Consider the following 12,435-nt stretch of genomic DNA (forward strand, 5'->3'; position numbering starts at 1 on the left):
CGCTAGACTAGCGGTAAAGATGGTTTATGGGCCAGATGATAGATGGGAAGTACTCCCTCCGTTCCAAATTATAAGTTATTCTAATTTTTTGGAGAGTCAAACCATTTTATGTTTGGCCAAAATTATAGAGAGGATCACAAAGGTCTATGGTACCGAATAGATATACTATGAAAATATATTTAATGAAGAAACTAATGATATTTATTTGATATCATGAATGTTAGTACTTCATCGTATAAATTTGATCAAACTCGAGATACTTTGACTCTCCAAGAAAGCTTGTAATTTGGAACGGAGGGAATAGTTGCTAACTTTGGCATGTCGCGGCGGGGGACTATGGTAGCGGGAACCCAGCTTCTCGATGGCCAACGTTGGCCATGCCCTCTGTTTTCTTGCGGGTCATGCCCTCCTCCCCCTCAATTTTCTAAAGTCCATTATCCTTACAGTAAACTAAGTTTAACAACAATCACTCTAATCCATTACTCTCTTATGTTTGGCCCCTACTGAAATTAGGAGCAAACTCCGCCACTGTGAGGCGAAGTGGTCGGATAAGAAAGAGAAGATGGCGAAGAGTGGCATGGGGAGGTAGCGAGACGTCGCCAACCGCCAATAGGATGATTCGAACTAATAGTTTGTTGCTAACAATCTACATAGCTGTTGGCCAGTGTATTTGTTCTCATTTAGATGGTGTGACCGTGTGAGGCCTCTTCTACGTAGAAAAGCAAAAGCTATTTCAAGGATACCACCGTTTTCTTCTACGTTTATTTATCTCCCCCGTATAACTCAAGCCCGAGTAAGTAAGTTAGTTATCTATAAATGTTTTATGACGTCGTCTTCAATGGAGAAAAATATCAGCTGGCTTAATGACAGTATAGAACTATAAATCAAGGAGAGCATAACTAGTTATTGTTCAAGCATCACTATCGCGATATTTCCCATGCATATGCAAGCATTGCAAAAAATAAGAGACAAGCTTATAGATAAGTCGATAAAGAAGTTGACCTTTTTGCAGTCTATAGACTGGAGGGGCTCTTATAGTAGTTGAAGTACAGTACCGTTAAGTTTACTAAAGTTGGAGCCGACCTTTCTACGGACGATTACATTGAGTCGTGGTTGTCAAAAGCCCTTAAAACTCGAGAGACGAGTGACTGGTGTAGAAGTAAGATTTCGTCTAATATAATACGTAGTGTCACCGGTCAATTGGTGGCAGGACCACATAAACCACCGGGGAGCTTTTTCTCCGATTGGTGTCTCTGATGAGCAAGATATTTTCCTTCGTCAAAAGTTGTATGTGACGTGCCAGCAGAACCAATCCGGGCTCAAGTTACAAACTGCAACCATGGATTTTGCAAAGAATATTCCAACCTAAAGCTATCCTGCAATTTGTCGCAAACACTCTCCCCCCAATAAGTGAGCATATCCCTCTCAATCTCGTCAGCTTTGCTTTTGCGAACAGAAGCAGGCACCCAAATCTTAAATTCGTCCTCTAATAACTCGACTCAGACTGGGGAAGTAATTCTATGATAGCACCAGTGACATAACTTTTCAGGCATCATGCAAGACTGAAGCTTAATTTTGGTAAATATGGATGTGCTGAGGGGAAAATATGAACAAAAACTGAATGCTGCCGACTGATCCAAGAGCGCGTTTTTAGACTTCAGAACAGCGATTGCTGTGACAAAGCTTGGTTGAAAGCTTGAACCACAAGTGTGTATAAACACGAGCAAAAGCTCCAAGAATCTCCGCAACTGCAAGAACGCTGCAGAAACCAGAAAACTGGCAAGAATTTTTTATTTTTGTCTGATGAGACGAGCCTGATCAAGCTAATATAGTAATATCGAATCTACTTACATCCATCCATGGGAGCCTGCGACATGTATCATGTATCTACATTCAACTGAAGACGCGACGTGGAGGAGCAGTTACCAGTTTGCCACTCTGCCAGGGCGCACGAGCAGCGGTAAACAAGAACGAACTCGTTCGGGCGCGTCAAGCGGCGGCGACGTCCCGGCCCGCGCCTACGGTCGGCCTCGGCAGGCCGGCGGCGGCGGCGTGCCGCGGGGGCGCGAACCTGGCGCTGAAGTCCGGCTCCCGCTCCTCGAGGCAGCCGTCGTCGAAGTTCTGCGCGTAGCTGAGCGGGTCGTAGTTGAGGCCGCCGGCGCCGAGGATGGAGCGGCCGAGCCGCCGCCTGCGCCGCGCCACGCTGATGTGCTGCCGTAGCCTGCGCCACAGCGCGGCGACGCCGAAACGGCCCCAGCAGGAGGCCATGGCCCCGCGCGCCCGGTGGCTGTACGGGTCCGCGTCCTCCTCCCCGTCCTCGCCGCACTCCTCCATCGCCGGCAGCCTCCCCGGCGAGCCCGGCGCCCACATCGCCGCCGCTCCTCCCTCGCTCCCTCTGCCCGATGGAGAAGGAGACAGCGGCGCGCGCAGCTAGCTTGGCAAGCGATGTGTGTGAAGCTGGTTGATTGGTTGGTCTCGGCATATGAGGCGGATAGGACTATAGGAGGGCGCGGGGGCAGGCGGGGGCCGTGGGATGCGAGGCGGACGGCGGAGATGGGAGGGGCCAGCGGGCGCCGCGATGAGGTGTTCCCGGCCTCGTCGGCACATTCCATCGTGCCAGCGGGATCTCGGTTGACGTGGGCTTCGCCCGGCCCCACGGCGAGCGCACGTCTTTTCAGATCCGGAGTGCAAGCAAAGAGTGTTGATTGCTTGTTGGCGTGTGCAATTCTGCATGGGGTCTAGTTGGGGTTTAATTTTAAAACAGCTTTTACAAACCCACAGGAGAATGCGGTTTGGATTATTTTTTAGTACCCTAGAATTGCCAGTCACTTTGCGAGATCGTACAAGATTGGGGCTTAAAGTTGTTAAAATAAGCCGGTTTATTATGGTTTGAGCATTTGTAATTGCTTTTGCTATGAGCTTCGGTGGGTCAGTCAGTCAGTCAGTCAGTTGTAGAAGATCCCCATTCAGAGAAAGGACAAATGTGGCGTACCAGTGCCAGATATTTGGTATCGTATGGGTCGTACAAATTTGAACATGCTGAGATTTGTCCATGTCGGATCACAGATTCACAGATCTAATCATGTGACTCTGAACATGTTCTGTCTAGAACGTGAGAGTTCGTATATCCACACCAACATATCCAATTTTTTTTTGACGAACCAGCAAATCGCAATTAATTGTTCTTGCTTCCTCCGTCCCAGAATATATCTACATTTAGACTTTTTTCAAATCAAACATTTTCAACTGCGAATAGAGAAATAATCAAAAAGACTAATAGCATAAAAATTATGTTAGTAGAATTATCATGAAACCAACTATTATAATATGTAATCTTTTTATTTGAAATAAATTATTTTTAGAGATATTATTGGTTAAAGTTAAAAAATTTGACTTTTGAAAAAGCTAAACGTCTATATTTTAGGATGGAGGGAGTATGTCAAACTCGTATGATTTATACATTTTAAACATACCCTAAGTCTCATTTGCAGGCTACACGCTTTAAAATTTTGTTTGGATGTGGAATGATTCTTCTATCAAAAATATTTTAGAAGTTGTTCTAGTTTCTTTAGCGCGGTATAAGGATCAACTCTGAGAGATTTTGATAACTGCAAAGTTACTTTTTTTCGAATAAGTATGAGAGTTGTGCATTAGTGTATTAAGATATAAAAATAGAGTTTGGCAGGCATTACAGAAATATCAATGGAGCCCCACTTACAACACACTAGGCACTCAGGTGCACTAATGGAAAGAGACATGAAAGAGGTGCCTACTCATGGCCGTTATTGGGTGTTGGCCCGCATGGAATTGAAATTGAAGCTTGAACATAGCTGATGTGGCAAAGATTTGTAACTAGTATAGGGTCGATATGATACTGCTCGTTATGAAAACTCAGAATACAGGCGCAAAAAGATCCCTATTTTAAACTGGCCTCCTGTTACACTGTTACGTGAATGCAACACAAGGAGAGGCGCATGTTTGTCGTCTCCTCCGTCTCCTCCGCAAGAAAGCCTCGAACGGAAGTCTAGATGAACTTGTGCGGTCAGGACCAATCCTCTGCATCCATTTCCTATTTTAAGCCATCTCACCATTTGACCACAGAACGCTTAGCCATTTTTAGATGACAAGAACAAACCTCCCATATGCATGTAGCGTTACCTCGTACTACGGTCCCTCGTTTCATCTCGCCATTCCCCATGGACAATCCAATCCACAGAAGGTGCGCGCTGCTGCGTCTCGTCGTCCGCGCCGCCGCCGCGGCCGTCCTCCTCCTCCTCCTATCTCCGGCGGCGGTCACCCCGGCCGCGGGCCACAATGACCACGGCGTGCACAAGAACTACCTCGTCATCGTGCGCAGCCCGTACGAGTACGACAAGAAACTGCACCAGAACGTGTCGAGCTGGCACGCGTCGCTCCTATCGTCGGTCTGCGACTCCGCGAAGGAGACGCTGGAGGCGGACCCGTCCGCCATGACCAGGCTCATCTACTCCTACCGCAACGTCGTGAACGGCTTCGCCGCCCGCATGACGCTGGAGGAGCTGGAGAAGATGTCCAAGATGGACTGGTTCGACCGCGCCCTCCCCGAGCAGACGTACCACCTCCTGACCACGCACACGCCGGAGATGCTCGGGCTCATGGGCGGCCCCCGCCGCGGCGGCCTGTGGAACACCAGCAACATGGGCGAGGGCGTCATCATCGGGATCCTCGACGACGGCATCTACGCCGGCCACCCTTCCTTCGACGGCGCCGGGATGAAGCCGCCACCGGCCAAGTGGAAGGGCCGCTGCGACTTCAACAAGACGGTCTGCAACAACAAGCTCATTGGCGCGCGGTCCTACTTCGAGTCAGCCAAGTGGAAGTGGAAGGGCCTCCGCGACCCGGTGCTCCCGATCAGTGAGGGCCAGCACGGCACGCACACCTCCAGCACGGCGGCCGGCGCGTTCGTGCCCAACGCCAGCGTCTTCGGCAACGGGGTCGGCACGGCGACCGGCATGGCCCCCCGCGCGCACATCGCCTTCTACCAGGTCTGCTACGAGCAGAAGGGCTGCGACCGGGACGACATACTGGCGGCGGTGGACGACGCCATCGAGGACGGCGTCGACATCCTCTCGCTCTCGCTCGGCCACGAGGACGCTGTCGACTTCTCGGACGACCCCGTCTCGCTCGGCGGGTACACGGCGATCCTGAACGGTGTGTTCATCTGCGCGGCGGCAGGGAACACCGGCCCGAGCCCGGCAACCCTCGTCAACGAGGCGCCATGGCTGCTCACCGTGGGCGCGAGCACCAGCGACAGGAGGTTCGTGGCCTCCGTGAAGCTTGGCGATAAGTCTGAGCTCGACGGCGAGTCGCTCAACGATCCCAAAACCACCATGGGCGATCCGCGCCCGCTGGTGCAAGACGTGGACGGCACGTGCGCCAGCGAGAGCGTGTTGCTAGCACAAAAAATCACCGGAAAGATCATCATCTGCGACGCCGGGGGCGTCGTCAGCACCGAGAAGGCCAAGATGGCGAAGCGCGCCGGCGCCGCTGGGATGATCGTCGTCTCCCCGGAGGTGTTCGGCCCGGTGGTCATCCCGAGGCCGCACGCCATCCCGACGGTGCAGGTCCCATACGCGACGGGGCAGAAGATCAAGTCCTACATGCAGACCTCGCGGGACGCGACGGCGACGTTCGTCTTCAAGGGATCGATGTTCAAGACCCCGCAGTCGCCGATGGTGGCGCCCTTCTCCTCGCGGGGCCCCAACAGGCGGAGCCGCGGGATCCTGAAGCCCGACCTCATCGGCCCCGGGGTGAACGTCCTCGCCGGCGTGCCCTCGATCGAGGACGTGGAGCTGGCGCCCAAAGCGGAGGTGCCAAGGTTCGACATCAAGTCCGGCACATCCATGGCGGCGCCGCACCTGGGCGGGATCGCCGCGCTGATCAAGCACGCGCACCCGACGTGGTCGCCGGCGGCCATCAAGTCGGCGCTGATGACGACGGCGGAGACCACCGACAACCTCCGGAAGCCGATCGCCGACGTGGACGGAAAGCCGGCGACCTTCCTCGCCCTGGGCGCCGGCCACGTGAACCCGCAGAAGGCCATAGACCCGGGGCTCGTGTACAACATGACGGCGGCGGGGTACGTGCCGTACCTGTGCGGGCTCAACTACACGGACCAGAAGGTGAACACGATCATCTACCCGGAGCCGCCGGTGTCGTGCGCCAACCTGTCGAGGCTGGAGCAGGACGACCTCAACTACCCGTCCATCACCGCCATCCTCGACCAGCCGCCCTTCACCGCCACGGCCAACCGCTCCGTGACCAACGTCGGCGCCGCCAGCTCAACGTACGTCGTGGAGGTGGAGGTGCCGGCGTCGGTGAAGGTGGAGGTGAACCCGCCCAAGCTGACGTTCAGGGCGCTGGACGAGGTGCTGAACTACTCGGTCACCATCAAGTCGGCGGATGGCCGGGCGCCGGCCAGCCCGGTCGAGGGGCAGCTGAAGTGGGTCTCCGGCAAGTACGTCGTGCGAAGCCCGCTCCTCGTCGTCGCCGGGACACGCCAAGCCTAACTCTCGGTAGCAGCTGGTGAGAAGTGGTAACGATTCATTAGTTGGCCATATGCGTTCGCTTTTGATTTTGTAGGCTTAATTAGACATGCAGAGCAAATCCTTCCCTTGTGGAAAGTGAGAATGTGAGAGATAATTTCTTCCTCTTTATTTTGTTTATTATTAAAAATTGATGAGAAGTGCGAATTATCGTGGCCACTGATCTTGTAATTATGGAGCTAATTATGTGCTTAAGTGCTTTCGTCCGTCACCCATTTATTTTTTTTAAAATATTGGCATGAGCACTGTCTTTTATTAAAGAGAATTAGAAGTTCGACCTTAAAGGCTATTATAGAATAAAAGTTTGCTCTCATTCACCGAAAAGTAAAGAAAACACGGAGACATTAGGATGCAAGAAGTTCCTCTCGTAGCAAAGGAGTGCTACACGCCCTTCTTCGAATTAGAACATTATTTTGAATTAGCCCGAAGACTTGATCAGGCCGCAACGTTTTTGTTGTCAAAGATCCTTCCATTTCTTTCCTTCCAAATATTTCATGTGGTGTACATCAGGATAGCTCCTACTGATCTTCGTTGCTTTCCATTCATCAGCGTCAAAATTTTGCTCCACCACTCCTGAATATCAGCATCATTGCCTGAGATGACATCGGCACACAAGCCCACGCAATTGGAAACGAGAAACCATATTTCATTTGCATAGCAGCACTGAAAACAAATGTGAGATGCGGTTTTAGGAGCTTGATCACATAATGCACACATTTCTAATTACGGCCAGCTTCTTGCCATCAATTTATCAGCTACGAGGATCTTCCTTTGGATAAGAAGCCAAGTAAAGAATTTTAGTTTTCCTTCAGCATGAGCTCTCTAGATGTTCCTGCCTTGCAAAGTTGAGAAAGTTCCTTACAATTGTGCGGTATACGCCAACTTTGAATTGTATGAACCATTTGATGTCCAATGCCACAGCATGTATCCTCCTGGAAATTTTGCATCATATCCCACAAAGTAACAAACTCAGCCATTTCTTCAATAGAGCTCATGCACCATAGCCCTCTTGTCCCATTATGGTTTGCTAATTCTTCCTACACCATCCTTTACTTTCTCCACGCAAGCTTGTAGAGGTTTGGTGCTATGTCCATTGGAGCTTTTCCATCCAGCCAACTGCAATGCCAAAACTTGGCAGATGTTCCATTACCTACAGTTACAATAGTGCTAGCTCTGAACAATTACCAGTCTGTAGTGTCACATAGTGTTGAAGTTCCAACCCAAGACCTTTCAGGACCACTCCATTCATACCATAACCATCTAAATCTCAAAGCCCTGCTGAAGAGCTCAAGGTCCAGAATTCCCAAACCACCCAAGTTTTTAGGCAGCAAGACTTTCTTCCAGTTTACCGGATAGTGTCCCCCATGAGCATTTTCAGACCCCTTCCATAAGAAGCTCCTTCTTACTTTGTCTATCTCTTTGAGAGCCCATTTTTTCAATGAGAACACAATGAGAAAGCATATGGGTATTGATGTGAAGACTGATCTAACTAGGGTCACCCCTCGAGCCTTGTCCATCAATTTCCCTTTCCAGGCACGAAACTTTGCTGCAATTCTATCAATAAAAGGTTGTACTTCAATTCTTTTCAGCTTTATCAGGCTCAATGGTAGACCCAGGTATTTGCATGGCATGTTTTTAATCTGGCATGGCATGTTTTGCATCACTTCCTCCATTGGTACCCCTTCACAATAGATTGGGTATGCAACACTCTTTGCCAGGTTGATCTTGAGTCCAGACACTGCACCAAAGGTGTCAAAAATTTCTCTGATTGTATCAATTTCTTCTTTGATTGGGTTTACAAATATAGCTGCATCATCAACATAGAGGCTAGCTCTTATCTTGGCCGCTCTGCTGGTCACAGGAGTTAAAGAAGAATTTTCCTCAGCTTTGTTGAGTAGTCTTTGCAATGGCTCCAAAGCTAAGATGAATAACATGGGTGATAAGGGATCCACTGCCTAATCCCTGTCCTATGTCTGAAATATGCTATCTTGGACCCATTAACCACAACTGAAGAGGTTGCAGTGGAGAGTAGTATAGTGATCTATTCTCTCCACCTCGTGCCAAATCCCATTTGCTCCATCACCTCCATCAAGTAATCCCACCTCACCGAGTCAAATGCTTTTGCAATATCTAGTTTGAGGAAAAGGGTTGGCTGGTGTGCTTTGTGCAAATCTCTAATAATATTTTGAGTGTAGAGAAAGTTATCATGTGTGTTCCTTTTCCTAATAAAAGCACTCTGATTTCTAGACACCAACAGATTTAGGTATTAAGACAGTTGGTTTGCCAATAGTTTACATACTATCTTAGCTATGCTGCTTGTCAAACTAATTGGCCTGAAATCATTGATCTTTGTTGCCTCTGTTGTTTTTGGTAGGAGCACTATATGAGCTAAGTTTAGTAGATTGAAGTACTGCCCATGGAGATTATGGAAGTACTGTATTGCCCCAATGAGATCTTCCTTTATAATTTCCCAGCATGTTTTAAATTTTTTTTCCAATGAAACCATTAGGTCCTGGAGCTGTTTCTTGCTTCATGTCCATTACAACCTTCTTAATTTCCTCCTCAGTGAACTCAGCCTCTAGTTGGTGCAAGTCTTGTCTTGGCATGTTAATGGCCTCCCAATTGAGAGTTTCATGTCTTGCTGCAGTTGCTCCAAGTACTAAAGTGAAGTGGTCAAGGATTCTTTTTCTTCTTGTCTATGCACTATCCCTTGTTCAGTATGCAGGTACTGAATGTAATTTTTCTGTCTTCTTCCATTTGCATTAAGAAAGAAAATTTTTGAAGTTGCATGTCCTGCTTTTATGAAGTTTATTCTAGATTTCTGTCTTGCTCTTAGTTTCTCAATTGCTGCCATTGCTAGATACCTATTCTTGAGGTCTCTTTTTAGCAAAATCTCTTGTGGGCTTAGGTCTCTGTGCTCTTGGACAACATCTAGAATCCCTATGAGCTGTTTTGCAGCATTCATCAGAAGCTTGTTATACCCTATCTTTGTTCTTGCCCAAACCCTCAACCTTTTTGCTATACGCTGCATTTTTGTGTGTAGTCTAAGGAAAGGGTTGTGAATTGTCAACTGCATGTTCCATGTGTAACTGACTTCCTCTTTGAAGCCTTGAATGCCTGGCCAGAAGAATTCAAACCAAAAACCTCTGTATGTCCTAATGTAGTTTTCTGCAGTGAGGAGTAAAGGGCAGTGATCTGACACCAGTGATGAGTTTGCCTATAATTTGCAATTTGGTAGCATGTATTCCCACTCTCCAGTGCAAAAGAACCTGTCAATTCTAGTGTGGGTCACATTATTGTCCATGTGAATTTTCTTCCTCTAAGATGAATCTTCTTTAACTCCATATCCTCAATAGCATTCCTGAAGGCACCCATCAGCCTCCTGTTGATATTATCATTACTTTTGTCCTGTGCACTCAAAATCAAGTTGAAGTCTCCCATCAACAGCCACTTGTTTGAATCAGTCAGCCTGCAAAGTTTGATCTGAATAAGGAACTCAATTTTTTCAGCATCATCTTGTGATCCATAAGCCCCAATTAACCACCAGCTGATTGGAGTTTCCTTGGCCTCTAATTTGGCAGTGACTGTATTTATTCTTTTTTGTGGTTGTGACAGCTTGTAATAGTCTTCATGAACTGCTAGTAGCACTCCTCTAGTTTCTTGAGCTGGCAAGTATGTGAAGCTACTTGCAAACTGTGGACCCAAGGTTTCCTTCACCACAATGTCATCAATGATTTCCATCTTAGTTTCTTACAGACATACAATGGTACATTTGTGCTCAACCACCAAATCCTTTACTACTTTTCTTCTAGCTTTGCCATTTAACCCCCTAACATTCCAATTTAAGATTATACAATTTTGCTCATTCATTTGTAACTTTTGTAGCTGCTCAGGCCAAATTGAGACCCTTCCAAATCCCCTTCCCAGTCACCATAACACTTCTTGCACCTGTTTCCAGACTTTGCCATACTTTCCCCCCCACAACACATAACAGAGGATAAAGAGAAAATAGATTGCCCATGATGGGCACTCCCTCACACCACAACAAATTGCTAACCACAAACATCGGAGCACTAGCCCACACTGAACAGCACCAGAACCACCACACAAAACTACACATAATGACTGATGCAAACTCACACACCCATACACCCCTCCCGCTGTACATAAGAGTTGTGAAGTCACTCATCGGCCTCCAACGCCACCGCGCTAAGAGGCCCTCCCTCCGGGTTATTTAGACCAAAAGTTTCATGAAAACCCTCCACTGCATTGTCTAGTAAAGGATCCACAAATTAGCTTCTGAACCTGTGATGATCAGCTTCATCTACCTTCTTCTTAGGATCTAGAATTCCACATTTCTTTATATGTAGTTGTGTTGCTTGTTCTTGCAAGACAAGTCAGATTTTGGCCTGTTGGCCAATCTTTCACTTTTCCTCTGAGATGCCTAGCTTCCTTCATTTTCTTTGCCAGCTGATGTCTGGTCATTTTTTTCTTTCACAGGGGATGATATGATTTCCTTTGAGGCTCCTAGCTTGTGCTGTTTTTCTTATGCTCTTACCACTCCTTTTCCCTGATTTGGAGTCTTCAGTATCGCCTGTGGTAGGGGTGGGGTGTCGAGAACCAGCCTTGTGATAGGCTTGGTAATTTTTAATCCTGACAAGAGAAGGTCCTTATTTGCTATTTCTTGTCCAGTAATTGAGTTGCTTTCAGCAGTGACTACACACTTCTAAGATTGTTTGTTCTACTTCTGATTTAGCACCCTGGAACTATCATCTGTGACTATAGACAGATCAGCAACAAACAACTGTGTCTCGTGTACTGCAGCCGGTCCGGCAACGGGCCTTTGTGTATGAGAGACATACCCATTCTTCTCATTCTGATCTCCCTCCTAGGACATCGCCGGCCCCTTCTTCTCCTGCTCGTTGCTATCCTCATGTTGACCCAGAACGCATTCAAATTACTTGTGGCCTTGCTCTTGTTCTCCTTCCTTGCCTCTATCCCTGCGCTGCTCCATTGCCCGGTCATTTTCCCCCCTAGCCGGCGTGCTCTGGCTGTTTAGAATTCACCAGAGGTGAACAGTGTTCCTGCTGCCATGCTATTGTTCCCTTTCCTCCTAGCTTATTGTCCTTTGTGGTGCCCCTCATAGTCTGATCTCTTGCCATCAGTGTTGCCTCCTCTGTCATAGGGTCTATACATTGCCCATGACCGAGATTTTCATCAGAACGGAACACTGGTTCTATTGCTGCTTGGAAAGGTTGTGTCCTCTCCTTCTCTTTTTGTCTATATCTGACCTAGGGGCTTGCCCTCCTACCGGGGTCTTCGTTGTGATGAATGCCGAATGAATCCCGTCCTGTAAGGTGATGTCTCCGTCCATGGCCGCTCCGTCGCCCATCGTCCTTGTTGCTACTGCCACCTAGGAAGCCTCATGACTCAGCCCTTCTCAAGTCGTGTCAACTGGGAGGAGGGAACTGCATGGTGCCCCATCCTCTGGACCCTGAACCTCTCGGCGGTGATCTGTCTCTTCTCACTCCAAGCCTTTCCTGAACCGGATCCCTTCACCTTACCACATGGTCCTCAGGAACTCCATGATGCAACACAAACCTGTGCTTAACTGGCCATTCTTCCTCATAAAGATCATCCGGCAGGCCACTTATCCCACTGTGAACACTTCCATGAGATGGACTACTAGGCAGAGGCGAGTAATCGAAGACCCTATCCAAATGAATAATCACTGCATACTCTAACATTTCAGCTGAGGCACATCTAGTGGTTGACAAATCTGATTCTCCCATCTGCCAATAATATTCTTCAGGAAATGTAATAGGCTCAGCTATCTGTAAAGACACTGATT

General features: G+C 48.4%; 2 protein-coding genes across 2 annotated transcripts; one reads left to right on the forward strand and one right to left on the reverse strand.

The window, feature by feature from the left end:
- Positions 1-1,607: 1,607 nt before the first annotated feature.
- On the reverse strand, positions 1,608-2,485 carry LOC117863039 (uncharacterized). The gene has a single exon (XM_034746614.2). It carries the CDS (start codon positions 2,368-2,370, stop codon positions 1,990-1,992), a length of 381 nt encoding a protein of 126 aa, XP_034602505.1. The 5' UTR covers positions 2,371-2,485; the 3' UTR covers positions 1,608-1,989.
- Positions 2,486-4,163: 1,678 nt separating this feature from the next.
- LOC117865805 (subtilisin-like protease) lies at positions 4,164-6,667 on the forward strand. The gene has a single exon (XM_034750043.2). It carries the CDS (start codon positions 4,197-4,199, stop codon positions 6,546-6,548), a length of 2,352 nt encoding a protein of 783 aa, XP_034605934.1. The 5' UTR covers positions 4,164-4,196; the 3' UTR covers positions 6,549-6,667.
- Positions 6,668-12,435: the final 5,768 nt, after the last annotated feature.

The sequence above is a fragment of the Setaria viridis genome, chromosome 7 (genome assembly GCF_005286985.2).
Source record: "Setaria viridis chromosome 7, Setaria_viridis_v4.0, whole genome shotgun sequence".
Classification (NCBI taxonomy): Eukaryota; Viridiplantae; Streptophyta; class Magnoliopsida; order Poales; family Poaceae; genus Setaria; species Setaria viridis.